Raw genomic sequence first — 27,881 nt, forward strand, 5'->3', positions numbered from 1 at the left:
TATATCCTCTAATGACTGAATATGTGTGTGAAGTGCACAGGCATGGCATTTCTTTTCTTAAAACTTTCTAAGCACTCTCTGGCGAGATAATCCGAGGTTTGATTTTTGCACATTAATAATGCTGTTGAAAATAAAAAACAAAAGGGGGAGGTAAAATAGAGGATGCGAGGATGATGCACAAATATAAATGATTATTGCCTCTATTGATTTCATTTTATTTCATTTCTTCCTTGACACATTTGTCTGAAAGAAATCTTGAGACGTGGAACAGCTGTCGAGAACTCAAATGTTCAATTCCAGAGTACTACTTAATGCCCATGGTCAAGGTAGAAATGACTTGAAAGGAGAAAATGATGTTCATGATTAACCAAGAAACTTTGCACCGCCGCTGCACGAGCACAAGACCACGAGTAGAAATGTGCAAGCTGGGGCTTAATCATTAATGATATTAACATATTTCCTCGACAAAACTGGAAATCATGCGCTTTTGTTTCTCTGAATTACAGGAAAGAGAGCATTTGGGAGATGATGTGAAGTTAGTGATGATGTGGTACAGTTCATATTTAGTGTTTTTTACCTCCATCAAGGAAAGAGTTTATGTTTCCATTGGCGTTAGTTAGTTAGTTAGTTAGTTAGTTAGTTAGTTAGTTAGTTAGTTAGTTAGTTAGTTAGTTAGTTAGTTTGTTTGTTTATTTGTTTGTTTGTTTGTTTGTTTGTCTGTCTGTGTGCAATACCTCATAAATTTGTGAATGGATTTAGATAAAACTTGCAGGAAAGGTTGAGAATGACACAAGGGACAGATGATTAAATTTGGTAGTGCAGATCAGGGAATTTGTATGGATTTTTGAAGGATTTCCCATACTTTGGCAGGTAGGGTTAATGAACTTGGGAGTTCAAGCTCAACATTTTTTTGTGGTGTCCATGTGCGCACATACAACCTAAGTGTGTGCTAAGCTCATGCAAGGTACTGCGCAGCTGGAGCTGGTGATGTAACAAAGGCTTCTGTACTGGGAAATAGGGCGATTTTCAACATGCATACATACACTGTATGAGTTGAAATCACAGATCTCATATGAGCAGTGAGATCAGTGGTGGAAATGAGCTGTTTGGCGGAGGTCTCCGCTCTCAGAGTTCTGTTATGACTACAGCTTACAACTTTGGCATTTACAATGCTATTTGTTCAAGATCACCTACACTAGCTTGTAGGATCTGGACTGTTAGTATCAGGTTAAGGAACAATCCAAAATCCATCTAACCCGGCTGCACATGAAAACATACTCATGCAAAAATATCCACTTTTACAGTAAGACCAGACAAACTGAATGAAATGAGCCTCGATTCAGATTAAATTTGAACTAAGAATAATTAACTGAGATGACGAATTTGCAACTTCAGAACTGTCCAATTGGTTTGAGCCCAAAAAAAGGCCATCGGCTCCAATCCATGAAGATTTTGTGCCGTACACGTAAATGTTTCTGGGTCTAAACACAGTATGAGCAGATCCTGAGAGGGATGGTTATACCTGGTTTGTCAGCGTGTTGAGGGCAGCCAGGGCCGACTCAAGGACGGGTAGGGCTACAGCCAGGTCGGCGTCACACTCGTCCTTAATGGCTTTGGCTGCCATGGCCTGTTTGTTGGCGACCTCCTCGTCAGCTTTCACGATCTGTATGGGACAAACGTTTTAATCCAGAGTTTACTCTTGAATACAGGAACTGGCCACACACACACAAAAAAAAAGTGGGCACCCTCCTAGAAAACCGACATCATCCTTAGGTGAAGACTAATTTTCTGCCAACAAATGCTTGAAAATCAAATTTTCATAAGCATTCTGTTTATTTGTTGATATTTTCTTTTTTCAATTCAAAAATTCTGATCATTCTTTTAAGCTTTGCAAGTTCAAATGTTTAAGATTGTGTGGCACAATTATGCATCATCAAAGATGAAAAGCAACCATGTAGATACTTTTATTTCCTCTCCAAAACCTGCACTTTTTAAGACTCAAATGTCACTCCAATGCAATACAATGCATAATCCATAGCTTCACCAGGTGAAGACCATTCCCGAGAATACTCCGGCAGCTGTTTATGGGAAATACATTATAGCAAAATCAGTCCGTCCTCATCAGTTAATTAAGAAAATTTGTTTTGAGACCTGAGACTGCTACAGTTGGGGATTTCCTGATATTCTAATGGTAGGCAAAAATGCAGGCAAATGCTCAGTCTCCTTAATGTTATTCTTGTTTTACATATTGGAATTTGAAAAAGACAAGTGTCTTTGGGACTTTGCAGATTACGTGTACATCAGAATACTGATATATAGCAAAACTCCTGCTGCAGTCGGCCCGTACCTTTTCAGTCTTGGCGACCTCGATGGACTCCTTCTCGATGATGACCATGATCTCGTCGACCTCCTTGCTGGCGACCACCAGCTGGGGCTGCAGTTCTTCCAGCTCCTTCTGCATGGTGGAGACCTGGGAGGCGGCCGAATTGAGCTTCTCCAGACCCACCTCGTAGCGCCGCTTGCTGCGGTACACTTCCCTGTACACCGACGGACATAGCAGAGATAACTTTTATTATTAGCTTCACAAGGAAGCAGCCTTAACTCTAAAGGTCGTATTATATCCCTTTTTTAACGTCCCAAAATTTTGCATGGTTGAAAAATAATGCCTTCCAACATCATGTCAGGGTATGAAATCTTATGGTAATACACGTCAGATTTTTTATTTTTTTTAAAAGAAATGAAAAACTTAGCGCATCACATTCAAGATTATAAGAATATGCTTCCCCTTGTACCGAGAATAACATTTGGATTTTTTTTTTTCCCCCAAGTGAAAAGCTTACATCCTCTTCTTGTTGAGCAGCGTCTTAAAGGTGTTAATCAGCTCCAGGTAGGAGGTGGGCGTCACATAGTTGTGGCGCTCCAGCTCGTCCTTGAACTTCTGGGAGAGGTTGCGGGTGGTGGTGTGGAACATCTTGCAGGTGTTGATACACCCTTCCTTGATGTCATCGTCCATTTCGACCTCGTCCAGGAATCGGCTAGCCACGGCCTGCAGGGCATCCTCCGGCCACGACTGTCGGGGGAGGGAGAAATCATGATCAGAATGCTTTGTTGTTACCAATCTGAAAAATTTCTGATAATCTAGTATCACTAATACAAAAGTAATAATGCTAATCAATATTGCTATCACTATTGTTACCGTCATCAGTGTTCTGATAATCATTATCATATCAATATTGCCACAACTACTATTGTTGACAGAATTAGTATTATCACTACAAGATTTCAAATAGAAGTAGTCTGCATCATCTTCATTGGTATTAGTCATGAATTCAAATCCACATCAAGCATGTACACGTATGTGTATTGTTGCTCTCACATTGAGGATTATATTACTGCAATATATCATGTTCAGAAATATTGCGTTACTCAGCAGGTATGTGCTTGCTTGTAATAGTTTTTTTATTTTCTTCCCTCTTCTCTGGTTTTGTGCATGTATTTTTCTTGATGCGCCCAAGGCATTGAGCAATGGACTGGGCTGCAGTTTTTTTATTATATATATAATAGTTTTTTTATTTTCTTCCCTCTTCTCTGGTTTTGTGCATGTATTTTTCTTGATGCGCCCAAGGCATTGAGCAATGGACTGGGCTGCACGCTATACAAGTAGAAGCAATGATCATCGTTGTTATATTCTAAATTCATGATTCATATCTTCAGCAATAAAATCAACAATGTGTGTTGATGGCTGACTCCCAGTGATCAATAATGAGCTTTTTCAGAGTCTATTCATGTGACTGAATCTCATATTTCACTTGAAATCTAATCACAGTTAACAAGTAAATTGCATAAATAGTCAAATTTCATCATTTTGTGTGATTGATCTTTTTCCTTTTTCAAAGAGAGAGTGAGACTCATCGAAACAAACAAAATTAGGAAAAGAACAGAAGTGCCTGTATTATGCCTGACCTGGAACCAATCGATGGTGCAGCAGTTGACGAGCGAGGGGAACTTCCTGAGCCGGTTTCGGAAGGCGTCTCCGATGGGGCTCATTGCCAGGACGATGTGAAGCTGTTCTCGCACGCGCTCAATGAAGAGGTTGAAGAGGGCGATGGGGGAACCATCCGTCTGCTTACTCTTATCGCGTTGCCTGGGAGAAGGGATTGAAATAATAAGAACTTGGTACCTCACCTCAGAATGATGACAAGATGAGGAAAACTGGTTTTAATCAACTTCACAATGCATATTGTAGTTTGTCCTCTCAAAAACTGAACACATTTCAAAATCTGTGATTACGCGAAATATATGTCAGAATACACCAAATGTGTATGAAAAAATAGGCAGACTTGTATGTAATAACATTTACTTACAAGCATCTTGTTTTTGATAATTACAACTTTAATTATTCATCACTAAGAGAAAAGCATCAACTTCTTATACATTGAGTCAAGTTACGCTCTCTAACAGAGTGGATTTGGCACAATAAAAGACATATACATGTATTATCATTATTATCATTATCAACCAGATTTGCCAAAAGTAGTAACTTTTTGCTAAAGTTGACAGGCCATACTCGCATACTGGTACACAGTGTATGTGAGGGTGAGTGATTTCAGAATATGAACATTAATAAGGCCATTGAAGGCGATAAAGACAGCAAGAGCAGACTGCTTTATATTTTCCCTGTTTGACCAATAAGATTAAAACTACAATGTCCGCTTCTTAGCCTCAATCATCACGCACATTTTTTGAGATACACACTGTCATTGGTGATCCACCCACCTGTCAATCACCCGCATCTTCTCACAGATCTCGGCTTTCTCGTCAGTCGCGAAGAGGTTGGGCACCTCGCCAGCATTCAGAAGGTTGTTGATGTCCTCAAGGAAAGATTCTTGCTTAATCTGGGGGGAAAGACCGGCAGATATTTACTGAATGAGTAATGAGAAGTCATTTTCAGATATGAGCTTTTAATATCCTATCAAAGGTCGAATAGTAACATGTTTCAAGGCTGTATGAAGTCATTGGGCAGAATATCTGGAAGCACAGCTCAGTGGAGAGTGAACACAGTAATGTGCATAAGACAACAGAATTTTTTTTTAATGCTATGCTTCTGATTATCTACTTGCTCACCTACATGTAGTCTGTTCAGTTAACTTTACAGTAAGTAGATGACTCAACACAAGAAAAAGGAAGAAAAGATGCAGAGAAAACTGTGAAATTATCAAATGTGGAAAAAACAAAACACAAACTAACATACAATTTCTGCTGCAATCTCAACCCAAGAGAGGAACAGAGGAAAATGAATTAAGTACTAATCCTCAAATCAAGACCAGTGCAATTTTTGATACCCCAGTCTCCCCTCTCCTAAAAAATGAGTCAACTGGACATAAGGGCACCGTTCCATGAAAGCTGTCAGCCCTGACAAGTTGTCAGTCTCTGACAATTTCAGTAAAATCCTTGGTTTTGATTGGCTGAGATGCTCTGGTCACTGACTGTTGCTATCAGAGACTGACAACTTCAGAGACTGACAATTTCAGAGACTGACAGTCTCTGACACTATCAGAGACTGACAATTTTCATGAAATGGTGCCTTGGTGTGTGCTGCCCTCACCTGAGTGTCTGAGAAGAGGAAGACTCCGTGCTGCTCTCCCTCAGTGGACTTCCTCAAGATGACCTTGAGGTCCTCACGCCACTCCACTGAGGTGTAGTTCTTGGAAATCTCCACCTAGAGGATGCAGGTGGATAGCAGATGAATTAATGTTAAAACATTCATGAAAAGCTTCTGGATCACAAGAATTTCTGACCATACTTACTTACTGTTTTACCCATGTTGAGTATTTGTTGTACAGGCCTACCTGTACATACATGTAGCAACATTAAACCTTTACATACATGTATGACAAACCAGTTACTGTTGTAGTGGTCTACATGTACTTTTTACAAGGGCATCAAGGTGTTTTTTTTTTTCCCCAGCAAGAACATAGTTACTGTCATGCAATTACCATGAAGAATTATGTCTCTTGGTTTTCTACATTGTCCCTGCGTACAAGCGGACAGAAGAGGGATGCTACAATGCACCACACAGGAGATGCACACTTTTACTTGCTACGTTGAAACAGCTATCAAAGAACATTGGATCCATTTGTCAACCGAATGATCTGAAACTAGTCTACGGAGTTGAAATCTCCAGCATCATCAACACCACTTGGTTTTGAAGAATTCTATACCATCTTTGCATCTCAATATCTTGTTTATGTTTGTATCAGGGTTTGGTTTGATTTTTTCAATTCCAATATCTGATTGTATTGATAAATGCCCCCACCATCAGAATAGAAAGTACAACTGACCTCAAAGAGCTCATAGTCAGCCATGTGAGCAGCCAGATGGGTAAGGGAGTGACGGCCGCTACCTCCCACGCCGACCAGCAGACAGTGACCTTTGGGCTGCTTGATGACACGTGAGATGCGGGACACGTGCTCAATGGCAAACCTGGACAGTAGAAAGAGATGTTAGCATTCTCCATAAAAGAATGTGACAAAATGTGCTCATAAGATGAGAGGAAAGGCTTGCCAAAAAAGACGGAGCTACACTGCCACACACTATTATGATTAGAGCTCCTGAAGATTGAAGTTATATATTACAAGTCTCTAAATGAGAGAAGCTGCATTGCCAATTGTACGGTTGAATCAGACTTCCTTCAACTTCTTTCACTGACCTGAACATGACGAGGTTCATCGGCTTCTTGCTCATGGCGTTGAACTCCTCCAAGTGGCTCTCCACGATGACGCGCAGCTTCTCCACATCCGTCACCTCAATGTAATTCTTGTTCTCGTTCTTTGGGTCGGTGAAGTCGCAGAACATGAGGCTGCGGAGGTCATCCTCCTCCACTTTTCCGTCCGAGTTGGAGTCCAGGTGCTCGAAGAGGACATGGAAATTCTCCTTCAGGTGGTTCTGCACGATCTCCATGACGCACTCCGTGGTCCACTTGCGGTCGTCATCATCCACGAGACGGTCGTAGTACACGCGGAAGACCTGAAGCACAGTTGGAAAGGCAAGATATGACAGACATGATTACTTGTTGTTAGGTGTGGTATCATTGAATCACTGGCAAGCACACAGTGTTAAAGTGGATCATTTTACAAGTATGTGATTATTATTTAGACAGGGTTGGGTTTTGCATTCTTGTTGTTATTTTGTTTTTCACTGGGTCACTTTGAGTGAATTCCATGTTTACTTGAGGAGTATTTCTACACAATTATTAGATATTTCCACAAAGCATTTGATGTATGATTGCACTTTTGCTCTCGTACTGTACATTCTAGAGAGTGTGACATTTGCAAATATACCTGTATTCATCCTTCGAAATATCCCAAGCAGTCTCAAAACATGAAATTCTCTGACCCCACGTAGGAGGGCAAAATACAGTTACTGCATTCAAGCCTAAATTGTTTTTTAAAGTTCCAGTTATTTCTTAATTTCTAGCATTTATTTGCAATTCTGAGCAAAGAATAGAAAGAAAAATAAAAGAATTCACAATGGCACCATGACAAATTAAAGTGTACCAATACCCTAGAAATCTAATTTGTGTACAGCTAGAATACACTAAAAAAACTTAAAAAGCCATAATTCACCTGTGATAGCCCCTGAGAGCATATTGTACATACAATATTGAATTTCTATAAATCAGATCACATCTCTGTAACAATTTGGCACTTGTGCTCCACAAGTTTAAGTTCTGCTCCATAAGTGCTGGTACAATTGTGTGTGAGTTCTAGCTATACGCACACATATTGAATAATATAGAGATTCCATTTGATCAGTTAGCTGATCGCAAACACGCATTGCATATCACTATTGTTCAAGACGTATTTGGCAAAAAATATCGACAGCGCGATCATTCGATTGAAAGAACTGGGTGATTGACTAGTCTATTTTAAGTCTGTTTTACTTTTGTATACTCTTAAAATTTACGTTTAAATCCCAGCAGAAAAAAAAACAAAACAGAGTGACAAAAAAATCATAATATTTTGCAGAGGATATGTCTCAAGTACACTGTATCTTTTACGAATGTAGCAAACATATTACTCGGAGTATTGGTACACTTATAAACTTTATCAAGAACGGTTAGAAGCTAACCTCATGGACCCACAGACGCTTCATGACAGCCGGAGACTCGCAGTAGTCGGGGATGGAGAGGAGTACGCCCTGGATGACGCGGGCGAAGTCTCGCAGGTTGAAGAGGTAGTGGGACTTGGCTGGCGTGGGCAGCAGGTTCTTCATGGTGGCGTTGTAGACCTCCGCGGTGGCAGCCACGATCTGGTCCACAATGGGCTCGAACTCTTTCGAGAAGCCCCTGATAAAGATCATATCAAATAAAGAACAGATCAAATGATATTATAGTCTCTTCATGATAAAATGAAAATACACAAGCAACAAAGATGCCGCGTTGACTTCAAGATGCCCACTGAATATGGATGAAGTCATTAACTTTGAATAGATGCGTAAGGACCCTACAAAAACACTAAAACAAGAGAGACATGGTAATGAGGTTTAATTCTACTTAAGTGCTTAAATAAGAGGCCTAGCTGTCTTTACCAATAACAGTCAGTCACTGCACAGTGAGGTGAACTGCTGATGGTGGGAAATGAAAGCATCCTTTAAACCCAACATCACATTGCACTTTAACTTGTAAATCCTTTGCTACAGAATGCCTATTTTTCTTCCTCTCAACTTTGAAATTCAATGTATTTTTTTTTCTGCTCATGTCATGTGATTGAAAGAAAGCTGTTGGGAGAAAAGAACATTTTCATTAAGGAGAAGAAACCACATTAAGAAGGAAGGACACCAAGTGATACATTGAACTGTGACAAGAGCAGAATACTAGGTTAAACCCTTTATGTGCTTAGAGTGTCGATTAGCACACAAAATCTCTTAAAGTTTTATACAGTATTTTAAGTCCCTGGTAGAGTAATGCTTAATCGGCGAGATGCTCACCTGGCCGAGATGTGCCAGGCCATGATGTTAGTGAAGATGCTGACCATGGTGGTATCATCAAACTCGTTGATCGTCATCGTGTTGAAGTGGCGGAGGAATCGGGGAGTGACGGGATTTCGGCCACCACCTTTTAGTACGCAAACAAGAAATATGTGATTATGTAATATTTACATTGTACACATCATCATGTATACAATTTCGGTGTTCAACAGACACCACTAGAATACATACCTGGTGTTATTTCCTTTGATTGTCAAAATTTGGTGGTTACATTTGGCAAAAGTATATGAGAACTGACGGATCATCTGTTTTACCCCTGACAGAGGCCCCCATGACTTATCCCTCTGACAAGTATGAAAAAGGAAATCTATAACACAATGCATAGCAGAATTCCACTTAAAAACGCCATTATGGAATATCAGATTGAGAATGAAAGTTGCTGCAACACAAAGACACAGGGGAGCACAAATTCATCACGTTTGGGAATCTTTGACAACTTTCTCTGGAGAGCTAAATCTACCAAGCAGTATGACTCTGCCTATGACTATTTAAACATACAAAGCCAGACAGTGAAAGGATAGCAAGACAAACCTGGGGGTCCCATGGCGGCCATGATCTGGATGTCGATGAGCTTCATGGCGGAGCAGTCTTTGAGGTCGTACCAATTCCAGTGGTCCATCCACTGGCGAAGCAGCTCGATGGGAGGCTGGGCCCCGTACTCCTCACGGGCCGGCATGTTCAGATCGTCCACAAACACAACCTGGTGAACAGAGCAGCCAAAAATGAAACAATCTCACATTCAAATCCCATCATAATCTGCATGTTTTTATAATTCTTTGAAAGTACATAGCAAAAATCAAACGTAGACCAAAGATTGTTCTTTGTGGACTAAGTACATACACAAAACTTCATTTCAAATGAATGAATTCATGCATCAGGTTGTTTTTATCACAATTGTTTGACAAATTGACTCCATCAATGTAGTATGTGTACATAAACACTCATGATTATTCTGTGTTTTAGTAGCAGCCATGATAAAAAATCATGGGCATACATACTCGGGATGGACTCAAAACAATGATCTCCTGATTACTAGAAAGGCACTATATCCCATAGACTGCCAAGCTTCTGCATAACAGCCTATGCTAGTTCTGATCCCTATTACAGAAGCAGGTACTACATACCATACACTGTCTTGAATACATCTTCATGGTGTCACTTTCAAAAACTCTCTTGCAAACCAAAAGTACATTGTAGTCTAAAGGACTCTGTGAGCCAACTGAAATATTGTGCAAGGCTGGTTTTCAGGTCTTGAAAAGACAGCTAACGAGTGTTTTCATCATCCTCCAACACTTACGGTCTTTTTGCCAAATGGCGGTCCAAACACTCCCTTCCTGCGCTTGTCCAGCTTGGACATGATGATGTCCTGGGTCTGGTTGGCCGAGGTCTGGGCGGAGAAGTTGATGATGTTGGGTTTGAAGACCTCCTTGTCTAGGTTGTTTAGAAGGAATTCCTGTCAAGGACAAGAGTGGAATGGTTATAATGACATGCATCATGATTGATTTAATAGTGTCAAGAGTAGAGTGAATTAAAAGTAAATTTTTTTTTTTTTTTTTTTGAGGGAGGAGGATGGGTTCCACCTCAAATTAGTCAGTAACACTCACTGCGTCCTGCCTAAATACTTACGGTCACATAGACAGATTTTCCTGTTCCTGTAGGTCCCACAAAGAGGCAAGGCTTCTGGTGGGTTACCAGCATCTTCATGAGGGCAGTGTAGCGGACCGTGTCGATGGTGGGCACGATGATGGAGTTAACGGCCGCATCTTTGGGGATGGGCGGAGCCTCTTTGATCTCCTCGGTCCAGAGCTCCCAACGTCCAGCATCCTTTCAAAGAAACATCATCCACATTGATTATACAAAGAGAAGTCATCCCTCGATATAAAACATACAACTGACAGGCACTTTGTTCTTATGTTTTATATTTTTTATAATTTTTTCTCTTGCCCTGGAAAATAATCATGTACATGAACAGGTATTTCTGCAATTAAATGTTAAAAACAAGCCTTCTGCATCTTCTCAAGACACAAATATTTACAGCACTAGCTGAGTGCTTGTCAAGGAGCAAATAACCCAATCATGGGCTCTTCGTTACAGTTCAATATATAAAAGTCACACACAGATTACAATGAAACAACCAGCTGATCTGATCTATGATGTCCATTTTGACAGCGTAAGGCACAAATGCAGAGGACTAGCAAAAGCATCTCACCTCCTTGACAAATCTGTAATCGTAAACAGTGCCCTCTTTGGGGAAGGGCAGGGTGAAGGACTTGATGGGAGGGTCAACAAACTCTATGATGCGGTACTTGCTCCTCGACTCCTCGGAGAGACCGCCCTCTATGATCTCGCGCAGGAGAAGGTCGAACTTGACGCGACCTTCTCCGGAAATACTGGCGCCAATGGACCAGACAAAGGAGAACAGGTAAATACCCTGGAAAAAAAAAAGAAGAGAAAAAAAGGAGACATGAATTACAATTGAAAATTCTATTGGCAAATTAGGTTGTATCTTATTCTTACAGTAACAGAGCTTTCTTGCTTCATTTTTTTTTTCTTTGCTTTTCACAGAAACTTTAGATAATTATATTTCTCTTTCAATAACTGGTTTAAAAATAGATGCTGTAAAAGAACAAAACAGACCCATGGTAATAATGCTATTCTATAATCATGAAAATGGCATAACTAATAATGCACCTCCAAAGAGCTATGTCACTTCTGATGTCATTAGGTTGAAATTTTCCCCAAATTCTATCATACTGACATTGGATGGATCATCACTTCTTATCTATCTCTCGTCTTGCATCACAAGCGCCCATCAAAATTTGGCTTGCCACAAACAGTGGTTATAAATTGATTTCCAAATTCCCCTCATTGATGTATCAAAATAATAAAATAAGCTACATGACATTTTGGAACGATTTTGGAGTATCATGCTGTGATTATCTTGCTACCTATATTGTTTTGTCAGGATAATTTTCCTCTCGGGGGAATACTTCTACCATGGCGTACCTCAATCCAGCCGACGATGGTGCGCTCATCCATCTTGCCCATGGCGGCTTCATCCTGGAACTCGTCAAACATGCACTCCATGAGGTTCATTAGGGACTTGACCAGATTGGTGTCATTGGTGGGTGACAGTTCCTGTAAAGGAGAGGGATGGGGAGGGGGTAGATTGAGAGAGTCCAGCACATCATGAACATAAAATTTAAAGACCCTGGCTTACTGGAATAAAATTCCCCATCAGCAAACGATATGTGAATTGAAGCGCAGACTCATCAATCACATTCAACCCCATTTAAGAGTCTTCAGCTGCTGCATTTCTGCTGCGTAGAATTTCTGAATTGATTCAAGACAGGCCAGCTATCCCACGGCATGGTCTCTCCACGCTACCAGGTCTTTAACCCATTGTAGATGAGTCCCGAGAATACTCCAGCAAGTATCTATGGGAAATGTGTGCTATAGCAAAATCAGCCCGTCCTCAACAGGTTAAGGTTTCAGGGTTCAATATACATTCACACCGATTCCCGACAGTTTCTTGGTAATGCATGTAGCGGTAGGTAACCAGACCTGTGATACAAAAATGGAGCTAGGCACTTGGACAGACAATCTGACACATTGAAAAACAGACAAACAAAGTCATGGACAAAACATAGGCTAAGGAGATCAATATGTGACGGTCTTTATTGAATTTTACTCAGATCAAATATTATGACATACGTAGCATATATGCAGTATTCTGCAAAAAGCCACCTGTAAAGATGACTTACCTTGACACCACTCTTGCGGACGAATTCGAGAGAGGCCGGCAGCATGCGGTCAAACATGTCTGTTATGAGCTTCTTGTGCGTGTCGTTGAAGCCGGCCGGGAGCGTGTTGATCCAGGACACCATGAGAGGGCGCCATCCAAGCATGTGGGGCTCCATGTAGATCATACCACAGCGAGACACCTGAGACAAAAACGAAACAAACGGAGCACAGTATTTAACTACTTCTCCACGTCTAGTACATGTACATTATCACTGTTTTCACACAGATTACAGCTTGTGAGGGTCCATGAATAGAACATAATACCGGGATGAAAGAAGATATTATCTTCCTATCACATACAGATATTGGTACAAGTTGAGGACCTACCACCCTACTGCAGAGCTTGTACTTGTATTTTTACAAATAATTCTAGGGCAATTACGTACCCCCCTTGACAATTTCCCCAGACCCTTCCTCTGACCCTTACCCTAATCCTAATCCTAACCCTAACACAAACTCTAACCCTAAACCTAACCCTAATTCTAATCTTTATTCTAACCCTATCCCTAACCAGTATTTAGCCAGGGGGTAATTGCCCTGATATGGTACAAACTTATGTGTGGGGGTGGGGGTGGGGGGTGTAGTGGCTCTACCCACCTGCTTGAATACTTATTATTGGGTTCAGAAAGACATATCAAGGCAGCTGTCTTGTATATCAAATGTGAGTTCACAATAAAACAGAAATTTCTCCACAGAATTAGTTTCTCGAGATAAATACCACAACACTTAATATTTTTGATCCAGGTGTATACTGTAAAACATTATATTTTCGCGGCACAAAATTTTTGCAAATTGGAGCCGACGGCCTTTCTGCGGCATGAAATTTTCGAGAGTTGCCTCTAACATTCAATGCATATAGTGTAGACAAGAACTTTCGCATGCATTTTACTTTCACAAATCTTCACTCTCATGAAAATGCACGCGAACATTCCTTGTTTTACAGTATTTTGGGGAAAATCCAAGAGCGTTTCTCACCGTGGCGGGAGAGGCCACCTCCAGATCTTTGGGTTCAAAGATGAGGTTGGTCGTCGGGGCCAGCTGGATGATCTCACCGCTCATCAGACAGAGCTTCTTGTTGTCGTCCAGCACAGTGTTCATGTTCTCGATCCAGATGGCGTCAATGGGGCCGTCAAAGATGAGCCACTTCCTGTCAGGGGTCTGGAGAGTTATGAAGAGGCAATGGAAAGAAATGTATTAACCCGTTGAGGACGAGTCCCGAGTATACTTGGGCAAGAGTCTACGGGAAATGCATGTTTTAGCAAAATCAGCCCATCCTCAGTGGGTTGACAGGCCTTCTGCACATCACTATTATGAGAGTATTAATGACTGGGTGCGTTCGAGTGCTCAAAAGCAAACCAAAGCGAACCATACCGTACTGTGCAATATTTGGAGAGTTTGAGTGCTTTGCGGAGAAAGCCTACCTCAAGAGTTATTTTTATATGAGGTCACACATTCATTATTACATGACACGCTTTAACTACTTGCAGATTATGTCCCAAGTAAGGAGAATGAACTCTTCGCATTTTGATGCATGTGCGCATTACTCGCATTCTTCACACGCCAACCTCTGGTGTACTTTTGGACCACTATTGGCACACATCAGGAGGTGGTCCACTTTTGGCTCTGTTCGGTTTGGTGCAGTACTCTTTAGGAGCATTCGAGCACTCCTCTGGCACTGGAACAAGATGGTTCGGTTTGCTTTAGGAGAGTGCTCAAATGCACCCTTTGTGGTGACAAACTCTACTTGTCTGAGAAGATTACTATTCATCATGACAGATCTAGTTACATGCCTACACTGTAGATACCTAAAATATGACTCCCTATAAGATGGGTACAAAAGTAAATTTGCAATTGGCATTAAATTCCACCCAGCAATCGAAATCATGAAGTCTTGCGGGAAGATTATCATTGTCCTTTGTGAAGCACACATCTGTGGTTACAAAGAGAATGTGCTATGAGAATTTGACGTATGTACTGAAACAGATTTAACTTACAGATTGATATACAGCTGTACCATTAATGAAGTCACACAGGCATAATCTGAGGAAGCTTATAAAGTAATAGCATACTACATGTATTTTAAAAGTGAAAAACGTATACCCTTGCACTGTTCTAGAACAGAAGAGCATCTGCCTGTACTTACCGTGGAGCTTGCAAAAGCTCTGTAGCTGATAGCTAGGATTCCATCTGACCACTCATGGGAGACGGGGTCAAACTGACCATACAGCTGACCCATGGTGATAGCCTTTGGGTTGATGACTGTGATCTGCACCCGGTTCTCTTCCATGAGGCCCTAAAAGATTGAACATGGTGTCAAGAGTCAGGATTAATTAGTTCACTGAGATTCTCATTCAGGAGATATATTACGACTACAAATCTTCACGCAGAAATCATTACTGCATATAACAAAATTGTACACAAAATAGTAGTGAGCATGATGTTGTGCAAAAAAGGACATGTAAGACAATGTTCCAAGTGTTGAGAGAACTAAAGCTATTAAATAAGAACAAAGTACCATCTCTTTGAAAGAAGCACAGTTTGCAATATCAAATCTAAGAGACAATATACATGGTATTTTTGTTATGGGGGGGGGGGGCAGTGTTTTTGATGTGTTATCATAATCCTGAAAATTAGTGTACTCACGAAGCTGCCAAAAATAATACCACCTCGACATAGACAAGGTGTATCAACAAGACTTTGCAGCAGACCCTGTCAGTGTTTTGAGTGATCCCCTCTCTTCACTTCTACAAACTTTTTCTGATCTTCTATTTTCACTGTGGTTAAGTACATTAATACAGTTTTTATCTTACAACAAAATTTAAATCTGTTAATAATGTTTCATGTTGTTACGTATGTGTCTTCTTATGGCAGTTTTCATAACTGTGGATCATAAAGCAATGAAAATACTGAAAGGACAAAAAATTACATATGAATAAAAGCTACAATTTATGAAAGATACTACTACTTGAATACTATTTCATGGCTGATGAATGAGTTAATGGATTAGTCTTTAAAATAAAGCTCCTTTACCTTCTCTGCAATGTCTGCTAGAGCCATGCTGAGGACACGGTAGGCGGATGTCTTTCCTCCAAAGGGCTCTCCAACTATCATAAAGCCGTGACGGACGATCATCATCTCATAGATCTTGTGGGAGAGCAAGAAAACACAAATTACATTGGTTATTCAATAACAAAAAATGCAGTCCATGATGTCTTATAATATTTTGATAATGCCTGCTAAGAATAGATTTGGTTTTAATACGGTCTGCAGACTGTGACGAAACAAATCAACACATTTCTGCCACAATTTTGCAAGGTGCTTCTTCTTCTCTTCACCCCAAGTACAATCATTGATCAGTCTAACAATATATTATGGTACTTTAACTTTTAGAAAATGCTGATGTTTTATTGATCCCATAAATCTAAAACAACACATTAATCTCTTCTTTGTTTTTGGATTAAGACAAACTCTGACCTGCTTCTACTTCCAGGTTGCGATAATTGCAATCATGCTATTTTGTATATGAAAAGTTTGATGGCAAAACAGGTTACGCCCCATTTTCAAACATTTTTTTTTAAAGTCCATTATCAGATAGGGCAATATAAAACCTTTCCAGAGATATCTCACTTTTTCCATAAAAAGGGATATTCTCAGAAGTTACAATTAAAAATATCCAATATTTTCTTATTATATTCTTTGGGTTTTTGCCACTTTAAATGCAAATACCTCAAACTAACTAGAATGGAGTTACTCATTTTGCACTCAAACTTGTCACATCTTCTTCCTTGGTTTCTGCAAGCCATCCACACATACCTGCAGAATCTTGTCCAGGAAGACAGCTGTGAGCTGGAGGTTGAGTTTCTCCGCATTCTCTGTGATGGCCTCGGTGAGGATGGCATAGTCTGGTTTGGGTAGGACTGTCCCCGGGAAAAGATCTGACGTGATACCCTGCACAAGGAATAACAAAGCTTGTTCCATAAGTCTTGCTTCTTGTTTATTTCTTTTTTCTTTTCTACAGTTCTCCATCATATATATTTACTTGGGAAATAAAAGAAGAAACAATAAAATGAGCATTTGAATACCTGAAAGTAAACAACACACTGCAAAAACGATATGATTTATCCAACTGAAGGCGACTGTAAATTTCTACAACTATGTATATTCCTACATGTACAGATTTTTGAGGACTACTGAGTCACAGCTGAACATCTAATCACATAAGTTTTTATCATCATCATCATTAGTATTCACTTGGCACTTCAACAAAGAATACAAGGAGAAAGTCATATTAAATGATATGATGATTGTGGTGGTTCTATGTTTGTAATCTGTTCTTCTTTCCTAAAATTGTGATTCTTGTGTAAATAGGAATGGTGGGACTTTTCTTTCCAACTTGTACTGATGAATGTAAATTCAGTAGGTCATTATTTTCTTTCTTTTTTTCTCTCTCTGACAGAAGAGACAAAAAAAGTGAGCATCAGACAATAAAGATTGACTCGATAAAACAGCTACGACAGAGAACTCACCGCAAAGAGGGGCAGATCGTGGGAGAGAAACTTGGGCAAGTTGACGTCGTTGATGGAGCGCAACATCAGAATGTCCTCATCTTCCTCGGGATACTTCAGCTGAGGGGTGAAGATGGAATTCAAAGTGTTATCCCTGAAATACTGTATACGCCAGGTATTTAGCAAATCCGGACTTTGTGATAGTTTTACAAGCGGCTAAATTTTTGGTTGTGAATTACAACCATGGACAAAGAAATGTACACATGCATATTGAATTCACGTTAGGGTCAGAGTTGAAATTTTCGTGTGTTTTTTAAATTCGCCACTAGCACCTACATTAATTCACAAAGTACACAAAATATAAGGAGTGCACAGTATATGCAGGGGATGTGGTGATTGCTTAACCAAGAAACCTAGAAACATCACTGCAGGTGATTGATATCAGAGCTGTCTCTTTTCACAACCAAAGAGACAATATCAAACTTCAGCTTACAGGCATACACACCATCTGAAGAGAAAAGAAGCTTACTTTTCTTGGGCCTTTTTTGCAAGAAAAAGAAATAATGAAAGATTTCACTGCATTCACATCACTGCTTGGCAGAGCAAAATACTGAACTGTTATAAATTCAGCTCTACTGTCATGAAATCTTTGCTGGAAAATGCCAAATTTATTTTGACTAATCTTGAATTAATAAAGACAATATGAGGTGTGAAGTGGTCCACTTCACATCAAATTGGACCTAATGATAGACCAGCTAGTGCAGCTGAACACAGGCTATCCAGCCATCTTCTCAGATGGAAAATGACACGAACAAACAAAGAAAAAAATGATATGATGAGATAATGCCATCTGCTTGACTTTTTGATTCCAGAAACTCTTTCTGTCACTTGGACAGCAGTCCCATACAGTGAGGTACCCTGGATCCCAGAATGTTTACCTACCTTGAGATTTCCGGCCGCAGTAAGCACAGACTTGACGGCACGCATGCCGTAGTCGTAGTGATGCTGGGACGAGAGCTGCTCAGAGCACAGGCGGTAGGTGGCGACAATCTTCACCGAGAGAGGGCGGGCTTTGATGAAGCCGAAGGAGTAGAGTACAATCTCAGAGATCAGGGCGTAATCCGGTACCATCATGGCCACGGTACGGAAGAGAGCCTGTTGGTTCAGGGCAGAGAGGAGTCCATCAGTAACAAGGCCCACAAACCAAAGGTGTGTGAACACTTACCCTTCCCGTAGATTGCTCACAACAGCTACTGTATAAGTCGAAATTATTGTGGTGTGGAAATTCTGGCATGTTTTGCACAACCAATTACATGTACTAGCCAAAAAACATATAAATAAATAAAAGCAATATAAATATAAGCCAGTATTTGATGTTTGATGCTGTGGAATGAAAAATATAATCTTCTAATCCGGCTAAGCGCAAAAAATTGCTAGCACGAAAATTACCACTTTTACAGTATATTGTGACATCACACAAATTTCAGACTCCATGGCGAACTTAGTGAGACCCATTGATCTGAAGAATATAAAATGTACCCTCAGCTTTTCTAGTTTCCTCCAGGGAATAACGTGGCACTGATCAACCCCAAAAGTAACCTCATGCCAGGGTTACTAGCTAAAAGTTCAGCGGAAAAATCTGATATTGGTATAGACAAAATTTTAAAAAGGCATTTTTTTTTACATTTTTTTTTTTTTGTATCTGAGGTCAATTCATGTCCAATCAATCTAAATTATACCTTCAAGTTGTCTGGTAGCTCAGATCGGCCAGCGTAACCAGGGTTCATGGTGATGAAGACAGAGCAGGTTGGGTCTAGCTTGATCTCAGTCCCCTCAAACAGCAGGGTGTCTGCTCCGGCATTGATACCTACACATAAACACAATCAAATAATGCGTTTTAAACTGCAGTGATAAAAACCTGGGCTTCAGTGGTAATGCTGCTACAACAAGGAAAAGTAGAAATTACGCGGTGCGTAATATATGTCCCCGCCGGAAGTAGCATTTTGTAGCAAATGTACAATACAAGTCAAAAATCAAGGTCAAAGGTCAAAGAAGTCAAAGGTCAAAATTCTGTGTAGAAGTTTTGAAGCCCTCACCTAGTGCCATCATATAAAGCAAACGGAATTGAAATCGGGTTAGAAATGGCGAAGGAGTAGCATTTTGTAGCAAAATGTACAATATAGGTCAAAGGTCAAGGTCAAAGGTCACGACTGAAATTCTGTGTAGAAGTTTCAAAGCTCCCATGTAGTGCTATCATATAAAGCAAACAGAATCAAAATTGGCTCATAAATGACAGAGAAGTAGCAAATTGAAGATTTTGATCACACACGGACGCACACACGGACACACGGACGGACGGACGGACGGACACACGGACACACACACGTACGGAGCCCGTTTCATAGTCCCCTGCTTGAACAAAAAGACAAAACAGGGACAAAAAGACAGTCCCAACAATTTATATTCATATTCAATACAGGTGTCATTTTGCTAGTAACTAACCTGCTTTGAAATAAGGCACCACCACTATGATAATGTTAAAAATATACAGTACACTGTAAGCAGGGCTGCACATTATCCCATTTTTTCTACAGGTCCCGTCTGTCTGTCAGACCAGTAGGTACCCAGTTTTTTCCATGTTTTACTGGTCTATTTCTGAAAAAGTTCCTGGTCCGACAGTGATTTTTACTGGTCAGGGACTGTCAGACCAGTGCCAGTGTGCAGCGTTGCTGTATAATAACAACATTATGGCCAACACACCACTGTGTATGACCATGCATCACAAAAACAACAAAACATCACACAACTTGATTTTATGTGAAATAAATTAAAAATAAATTTTCAGTGACTTCTTGGTGTTTTTGTTATTTTTTTTTTAAATGTAGGGTTACATATTATCTGACATCACTGACCTCGTTGGATGGTGAGGATCTGCTGGGCGACCACGGAGAGCACCTCGAGGTCGATGCGGTTGAACTCGTCGAAGCATGACCAGGCCCCGCAGGAGGCCAGCCCCTTGAAGAACTTGCCCAGGGCGATATAGTCCAGGCCGTCGGAGCAGTTGAAGACCACGCACTGCTTGGCCACAGCCTTGGCCAGATCCTTGGTGGTCTCTGTCTTCCCAGTCCCGGCGGGCCCCTCGGGGGCACCCCCAAGATGGAGATGAAGGGCCCCAAAGAGAGTTCTACCAAGCAAAAGGTTAGCAATGCAATGCAATTACTCAGGGAGTATCACGAGGTGTAAAAAAAAATGTAAGAGCATAATATGGTGTCAAGAGGAATTGGAACCAGAAAATGATAAAAGCTCTCTGTGGTCGCCCAGCAGATAAAATCAGAATTCAGTAATTTCATACAATTTTAATTGTCTTCATGTGAGAATTCACACAGCTAAGCAGTGAATGGCACACTTGAATTACACTTTAGGCATGCCACTTTTAGTATGGTGTGCAGCAAAATGTAATTCAAATATATGTATCTCTATATTACTGATGTCTGATATCTTTTTGTTTTAATCAAACTTTGGGGCTATATTTTGTTTGATGAAAGTACAGTGTACACTTTCAATGCCCACAAAAGATCAACAGTCATGAAAATGATCTTCATGGGCTGAGCATGAGAACTTGCAATTTGTGAGGAGCTCGTTCAAAATATTGATAGGTAAGTGGCAGATAAAATTCAGTCTGCATATACTGTTTTACTTGTCAAAACTGAACTTGAATGAACTATAACAAAATGAGGTGCTACAGTGTACACATGTATGTTATGGCTAGTCTGGGAATTCATGGAGAAGAGATTAACAATGGGACTGATTCTCTATAAGTTACACAGAAATGGCATAAATCTAGTTAAACTCAAAAAGAATTACACGAAACCACACAAAATGACAAAAGCCAAAACAAATAGTAGCAAGCAATTCTTACTCGCAAAAAGGTCATAAGCTAGCAGGGAAATGGTGACTAGCAATATCAATAACTTTTACCGGAGAAACATTTTTATTTCATTTGGAACTCTAAGTCAATTAATACTCTTATGTTTGTTTAGTTTGCCAAGCATTGGGGGTGTTTGCTCACCTGTAACATCTGTCAGTGAGGGGGGTGATGACAAGACGTCCCGAGTTGCCGAGATACTCGTATCCGTAAGCCAGCATGGCGTTGATCATGCGGGTCAGCATGTTGTCCTCCACCCAGTAGTAGCGCAGCTGGGACAGCCACTGGAAATCGTTCTCGCTCTGGATCCCGTTCTTGACCAGCAGTGCCAGCACGTCGCGGGCGTGCACGTCCAGCACGACCAGGGCGCCCAGCGTGGTGCGGTTCTGCTTGTTCAGCTTGCCGCGAACCAGCGCCACGATGTCGTCGATCTGCTTGTTGTTGAGGTCCAGGTAGGCCTGCAGGGCGTCCGGACTGGTGGCGATGGCCTTGTGGATCTCGTCGGTCCAGTTCTTCTGCGAGACGGCGAGTACAGCCTGGCCGGGCCAGGCCAGCACCCACTCTGTGCGAGGTTCTTTGGAATAGGCATCCAGCGACTCTTTGATGACCTGGAAGAAGTACAACGGCATTTTGTTTATGCATGAAACATATGATTTCAGGGTAACTGCATGCAAGACACATTGGCCCGTATTTAAGGTGGTACAATCTTTGTCCATGGTTTAAACCATGGACAAAGACTGTAGTTTTATATGGGGTGCCAAGTGTTGCATGGCCTATTTCGTTACGAAATCAGTCATTTCGTTGACAAATTGACCATTTCGTTAACGAAAGATCATTTCGTCAGCGAAATAAATGTCATTTCATCGACGAAATGATTTAACCTTTCTGACTGAAAAATATGGATTAATTGGCTTAAAAGTTAGGAAAGAAAGAGCATTTCCCATAGGAGTGTATAGTAAAATCATCAAGAAAAATAGGAAACTCCTATTGAAACAAGAGCCAGGAATGGTCAAAATTTCCTCCAAATCAAGAATGGTTGGGAGGTCTGCTTTTACTGTATTGACTACTGTAAAAGTGGAAATTTTGGTGACGTTGAAATTTTCGTGCATTTCGCGCAACCAGAAGCTAGCACGAAAATAAAAGCACTTAAATATTTTTTCCTTGCCATATGTTCCAGAAATTGATGTCTTGATTCCCCAGAAATAAAAACATGTGAAGCTTTCCTTACTCGGCCGCGAAAAATTAGTCAAGCGAAAATATCCACTTTTACAGTACTCATGGAGGGAGACTACCGACCTTCTTGATACTGGAGATCATATAGCCTTCTAGCTCCAGGAGCCATTTCTCCACCTGGCCCCTGGCCTTGGAGGTAGAGATGGAGCTGATGAGTTCGATGACCTCGCCCTCACTGCTCTTCATGTGGGTGATGTCCAGGATGTCGGTGAACTCCAGCTTAGCAATGCCCTGGAGGGGAAGAGGGAAAAGGACAAACGTGACGTATTAGTGGAACTTGCTTGACGGCACTGACTAACAGTGCTTCCAGTTTTCAAAAATTTGAGCAGCATGGTCTCACATGTATGATGAAATATGACGTTCTGAAAGAAAAAAAAAATGTGCAGTTGAATATGATTACCTAATGATTATATAATAAGATGAAATTCACATTTAAAAAAGAAGTTTTTCCACTCACAATTTTTCTCACTTAAAAGAGCATTAGAAAAGACCATTTCAGAAGCAGTTTAAATGCGTAGTGACTTTTGTTTACTGATCTCTTGGTGGTAAACTTGTACTTTCAAAATTGTTGTATGCTTGTACGTTTCTCATGTGATCATTATGTACTTCAGATGTTTTGTCTTTTGATATGACGGACCACGATTTCTTTTTAGTTTTAAGAGGTTTCTTACAAGACAGCAAATATTCCCAGCCCACTCATCCACTTGTGCTTTGACAAAATTTCTATCATCCAATTTAATCATTTCGGCCATTTGTGACTTTAACTGACCAGTCAGCCTCACTTCAATCATGCATGAGGTGTTGTACTTTTCTGTTTTCTATCTACTACATCATGTCAATATCCTCATGTCCTAAGGTAACGAACCTCACATAGGAAAAGGGACTCCAAAATTTCTCTAAATGAACATGTGCTTATCCTCTGAATGAGCGACACTTCCAGTTTATAGACTTTGGAATGTCACGTTAATCATACTTAAAGGAGCATTGAGGAGGGTTTGTTGCACCATCTTACATTTCTATCACGATGCAAAGGACTTCCGTTATAAGAAATTCCTCGGGACCAGCAGTTTTCTTTCATTATATCAAAATTTTGTTATGACCAAACAGTAAAGTATGTAAAGATACATAGATGTACTATTTGGACCTGAATTTTGACTTCATTGTAATGAGAATTTCGATATAACAGTACTCATTACATCGGAAGTGCACTATATTATGGAGAACATGGAGACCTCATTACTTCCACACTACCCTTTTCCTTTTCCTTTGAGTCCAAGCATCCCCAGTCTAACTCACCTCGAAACACTTCTTGAGATGGGGCTGCACACGGGTGGGGTCCTTGGTCTCTGAGAGGATCTCGAGGAGCTCGTCGTTGGAGAGGAAGAAGAAGCGGGGGAAGTAAAGACGCTTCTTCTCCAGGTAGTCGTTCAGACCCTAGAAGAGCAAGGGGAGATGAAGGAAGACATATCGAGTGAGGTTCTGCCTCATTCATTTAGCTACAATATACACACAGCAGGGAATTCTAGTGCATTGATTAAGATCCTTGACAATCTACAACATATTACTTTATAAGTGGAAATTTTCACACATTTCGTGCAACCAGAAGCTACATTGTACATAGCACGAAAAGAAAAGCACACAAATATTTTTGCTTGACATAAGTTTAAGCAGTTGATGTCTTGATTCCGCAGAACTAAAAATATGCAAAAGTCTTCTTACTGAACCGAGCACAAAAAATAAGTCACAGGAAAATGTTGCTGGGTTGGAAGAAGACAGTAAGTTTCATACCTTCTGGATGAGTTCCAAGAGTTCATTGGACTTCTTCAGCCTCTCAAGGATCTTCTCAATCTCAGTCACAGCAAGCACATGCTTGTCCTAGGGGGAAGGAAGTAACCATAACAAGAGGCACTAGTAATTAATGGCTCTGCTAGGAAAATAAATAATGAACTAAATTAATGAATATTCATAAAATGATATGCAAACATGAAAATGGGAACATGGGGCGAAGTGAAAATACAACAAAGACCTGCATTATCACTGTGTTTTGTATGCTGTTTGAGTGATGACAGTTTCCTATTATAAAATGATGGAGGTAGATGCAAATCAAATGATTGGTTAACAGTATACATGTATGTGTTCAGGCATTTGATGAATATCATTTGTTAACCATTGATTGATTTTCTCTAAAGCGGGACAGACACCACATTTCCCTACGTACCACTACAGCGGCCTTCATGATGTCACGCCAATTCTTGTCCACGGTGGAGAACCTGCGCCCCTCCTCCGGCATCTGGGCCATGATGTCTGGGGAGCTGAAGATGGGCTCCAGGTAGAGCCAGGTTGCCTGCACCTTCAGCCACTCGTCCAGGATCTCCTGGAGCAGCAACAGCTTGGCCTCCCAGGACCTGGGTGGAGGAAAGGAGGAACGGAGAGATTAGAGGGAGAGAAGGAGGGATGAAGGACAAAGGGAGGTAAAGAGGAGGGGTAGGGCGGAGGAAGAGATGGAGACAGAGGGAGAGATGGATGGAGAGAGAGAGAAAGAAGAGAAAATGGATGGAACAGAGATAGAACAGGGGGGGGGGCAGACGAACCAGTAGAAGGGGATATTACAGAAAAGGAAAACCACGAGAGGAGGGATGTGAAAGGTGGAAAAGTGTGAGAGAGGAGTATGAGAATGAGGAGCAAAACACAGCAGGAAAAATTGAAAAGAATGAAAGATACATGTAGATGATGAAAGAAGAAAGAGAAGAGATCAAACATAAGACAAAGATGAGACATAAATGATATACAATTGTAGACACAGAAAAGCATATTACAGAAGAGAGAAAGTAGAGGGAAAGAACAAGAAATATAGCACACAGCTATGAAATCTGAATATTTCTCATACGCAATGGTCTTGTGCAAGATACTAAAAAAAGTCAAAAAAGGCAATATATCAGTGTTTAAATTGATGAAAGAATAAGAACCACATCTCAATTCGCTCCACAGAAAACTTTTCAGATTATGCTTTATTATATTCTCTCTACACGACTCTTATCATCCCTCACAGAATCATTAACACGGCAAAGCCAGGAGCATCTCATATCATGTATCAAATTAACATGCTAGCTCAAGAGAAAATATACTGTCCATTACCAGGCTTTCAGCAATCTTTTTGTTTTTTCGATAAAGACCCAGAAAGGCATAAATGTAGTTTCAAAAATGAATATCATGTACAGGTTAAATGGCCACAACTTGTCCTAAACTGTTGCCAACTTATCACGCATTTCTCATTGTTTGAAGAAACAGAAAGTTGAAACAAACACACAACATCATTAAAGAGCATCTACCCTAAATTCATCCTGACATAGACTTGTAATATTAGACTTGTAGTAAAAGAAATTCTTTATCTTCGGGAGTATCCCACCCTACAAGATGCTTTTCATTGGTTGAATAGGAATGAAGGATAATGGAAACTTTGCCACTTCTGGAACTATTCATCAGGCTTTCATTACTCACTTGATCTCTGTTTCAAATGGCTTGATGAATGGTGACCCTCTCATGGTCTGGGTCTTGACAATCTGGTCATCCAGCAAGACCTGGATGTCGTCAATCGAAGACAGGATCATGGTACCAGTTTCGCGGTACGGAATCATCACAAACTCCATCTGCAGGGTAGAGGGGATGTATCACATGATTCAGTGGAGTTAGATTGCACATCACCACTAGGAGAATATATTGTGAGATATATTTCATTAGGTTCCAACCTGTGCACCTGCTGGATAACAAACTGTTAGCAAGAAAATCTGTGATATGTCATGTTCGACAAAAATTTGCTGAATATACTGCAGCGTCATTCCAGCACACTTCTAATGTACTAAGCTTTGTAAATCAAACAATGCAATCATCTGCTAGAAATTAACTCATTACCACTTGATGTGGTGAACATGTAGAAACATTCAATTCCTGATATCAAAGAAAAATTTGTCAATAGCGAGAGATCGCTATACATCATACTAACTACAGGATAACTTGAGATTTTGGAAGGAATTACAGAGTATCATTTCCGGAGGTTCAACTACTTTTCAGTTGCTCTTTTGGGCAAGTGTGGAAGGTTGTATGTGTCTGAGATTCATGGGTTTCTGTAGCAAAGATAAAAAAAGAAATCAACATAGTGTAAATCCTCTTCACAGGTGGCAGCAACCATCAAGATACATTCACATTCGAGCACAAAGAGCCTGCAGTTTCCATATTTTCACCTTGAGTTCCCTACCACCTGGCTAAAGGGCCTTTTCCTAATTACACAATCGAATGGTTGCATAGAGCAAAGGTCTACATGATCGACTGAACTGTTAGTCTCAATAACCATGAATTCCAGACCCCGTCTGGTTGTTAGTAATCTTACCTCGGCCCATTCGCCCACCATCTTCTCCATTGCTTTCTCCAGGGAGTACTCCTTGGAGGCCGCCTCGCTGATGCCCTCAAACTTAGTGAGGTACGGCTCCAGGTTCATGTCAATCATCTTGGACAGGGTGGTGTCCTGGTAAATAAAGATTTAGGTCACGGAGTGAGAAGAACATCATGCATTGAAAAAAGGGCTGTTCATGTGCACATGTGGGGAAATTGTTACATGTTCAGCTAACAGAAGGAAGATGTAAAGAGGTATCATTTCAAGCATTCCGGACAGTTACAACCCAAGGACAGTCCCCTCCCCCCCCCCCCCCCCCCCCCGATAAACACCGGTTAGTGATAGGGTTAGAGTAAGATTAGGATTAGGGTTAGGTTTAGATTCAGAATTTAGGTTATTAAAATGTAAGACAAGGATTAGGATTAGGGTTGCAGCCAGGGAAGGGTCTGGGGTAAAAAATGTCCAGAGGGGAATTGTCCTAGAACCCTTTAACACTAATCATTATCAACTGAAGATTCCACAATCTACCCATCCTGGCCAGGGGTACTTGGTCTTTTCACGTCAAGTGCTATCCAACTTCCAAGATTTTCCTGGTCACAGCTACCCTATAAAGAGCTGACATATGCCCTTCAGAAGAAATGGAATGTTGATATCATGTTTTCACTGATTCTTCAATCACAGAATGCATTTATTTCTACACACAAAAACAGTAAGCTGTTGTGCAACTACTAAAACACAAGGTGCTTCTATTCACAATATTTTGATTTGTACCTGGGTGTAAGTGTGTTCTTCCGACCTGGTATTCTTTATCCCTTTTTACCAAACTGCTAAACACTAGTGTTCAGAGTCTAACAGGCGTGGGATATTAAAGGCTTTAACAAAATTAATTTTCAATGTCATAAACAATATTACATTCTTGTTCAAACAGGATAGTGCATGTTGTCTTCAGGCTACACACTTTGGTTTAAAAGTACAAATA

The 27,881-nt window shown here is 40.6% G+C and overlaps 1 protein-coding gene across 1 annotated transcript in view; it reads right to left on the reverse strand.

The window, feature by feature from the left end:
• Positions 1-27,881, reverse strand: part of LOC140245365 (dynein axonemal heavy chain 7-like) — a 129,723-nt gene that overhangs the window by 75,426 nt on the left and 26,416 nt on the right. Inside the window, exons 20-50 of the mRNA XM_072324942.1 lie at positions 26,900-27,034; positions 26,014-26,162; positions 24,734-24,920; positions 24,304-24,390; positions 23,812-23,949; positions 22,579-22,746; positions 21,427-21,890; positions 20,270-20,541; positions 19,097-19,224; positions 18,300-18,512; positions 17,379-17,477; positions 16,666-16,800; positions 15,883-15,996; positions 14,996-15,145; positions 13,828-14,010; positions 12,813-12,992; positions 12,055-12,186; positions 11,258-11,479; positions 10,675-10,872; positions 10,346-10,501; positions 9,580-9,748; positions 8,989-9,115; positions 8,131-8,347; positions 6,710-7,026; positions 6,342-6,483; positions 5,606-5,719; positions 4,777-4,895; positions 3,964-4,144; positions 2,841-3,070; positions 2,348-2,537; positions 1,523-1,663 (exon numbers count right to left, since the gene is read on the reverse strand). Coding sequence (XP_072181043.1) covers positions 1,523-1,663; positions 2,348-2,537; positions 2,841-3,070; positions 3,964-4,144; positions 4,777-4,895; positions 5,606-5,719; positions 6,342-6,483; positions 6,710-7,026; positions 8,131-8,347; positions 8,989-9,115; positions 9,580-9,748; positions 10,346-10,501; positions 10,675-10,872; positions 11,258-11,479; positions 12,055-12,186; positions 12,813-12,992; positions 13,828-14,010; positions 14,996-15,145; positions 15,883-15,996; positions 16,666-16,800; positions 17,379-17,477; positions 18,300-18,512; positions 19,097-19,224; positions 20,270-20,541; positions 21,427-21,890; positions 22,579-22,746; positions 23,812-23,949; positions 24,304-24,390; positions 24,734-24,920; positions 26,014-26,162; positions 26,900-27,034 — 5,457 coding nt within the window. The remainder of the gene's footprint in view (positions 1-1,522; positions 1,664-2,347; positions 2,538-2,840; positions 3,071-3,963; positions 4,145-4,776; positions 4,896-5,605; positions 5,720-6,341; positions 6,484-6,709; positions 7,027-8,130; positions 8,348-8,988; positions 9,116-9,579; positions 9,749-10,345; positions 10,502-10,674; positions 10,873-11,257; positions 11,480-12,054; positions 12,187-12,812; positions 12,993-13,827; positions 14,011-14,995; positions 15,146-15,882; positions 15,997-16,665; positions 16,801-17,378; positions 17,478-18,299; positions 18,513-19,096; positions 19,225-20,269; positions 20,542-21,426; positions 21,891-22,578; positions 22,747-23,811; positions 23,950-24,303; positions 24,391-24,733; positions 24,921-26,013; positions 26,163-26,899; positions 27,035-27,881) is intronic.

Source organism: Diadema setosum, chromosome 22 (assembly GCF_964275005.1).
Source record: "Diadema setosum chromosome 22, eeDiaSeto1, whole genome shotgun sequence".
Taxonomy (NCBI): domain Eukaryota; kingdom Metazoa; phylum Echinodermata; class Echinoidea; order Diadematoida; family Diadematidae; genus Diadema; species Diadema setosum.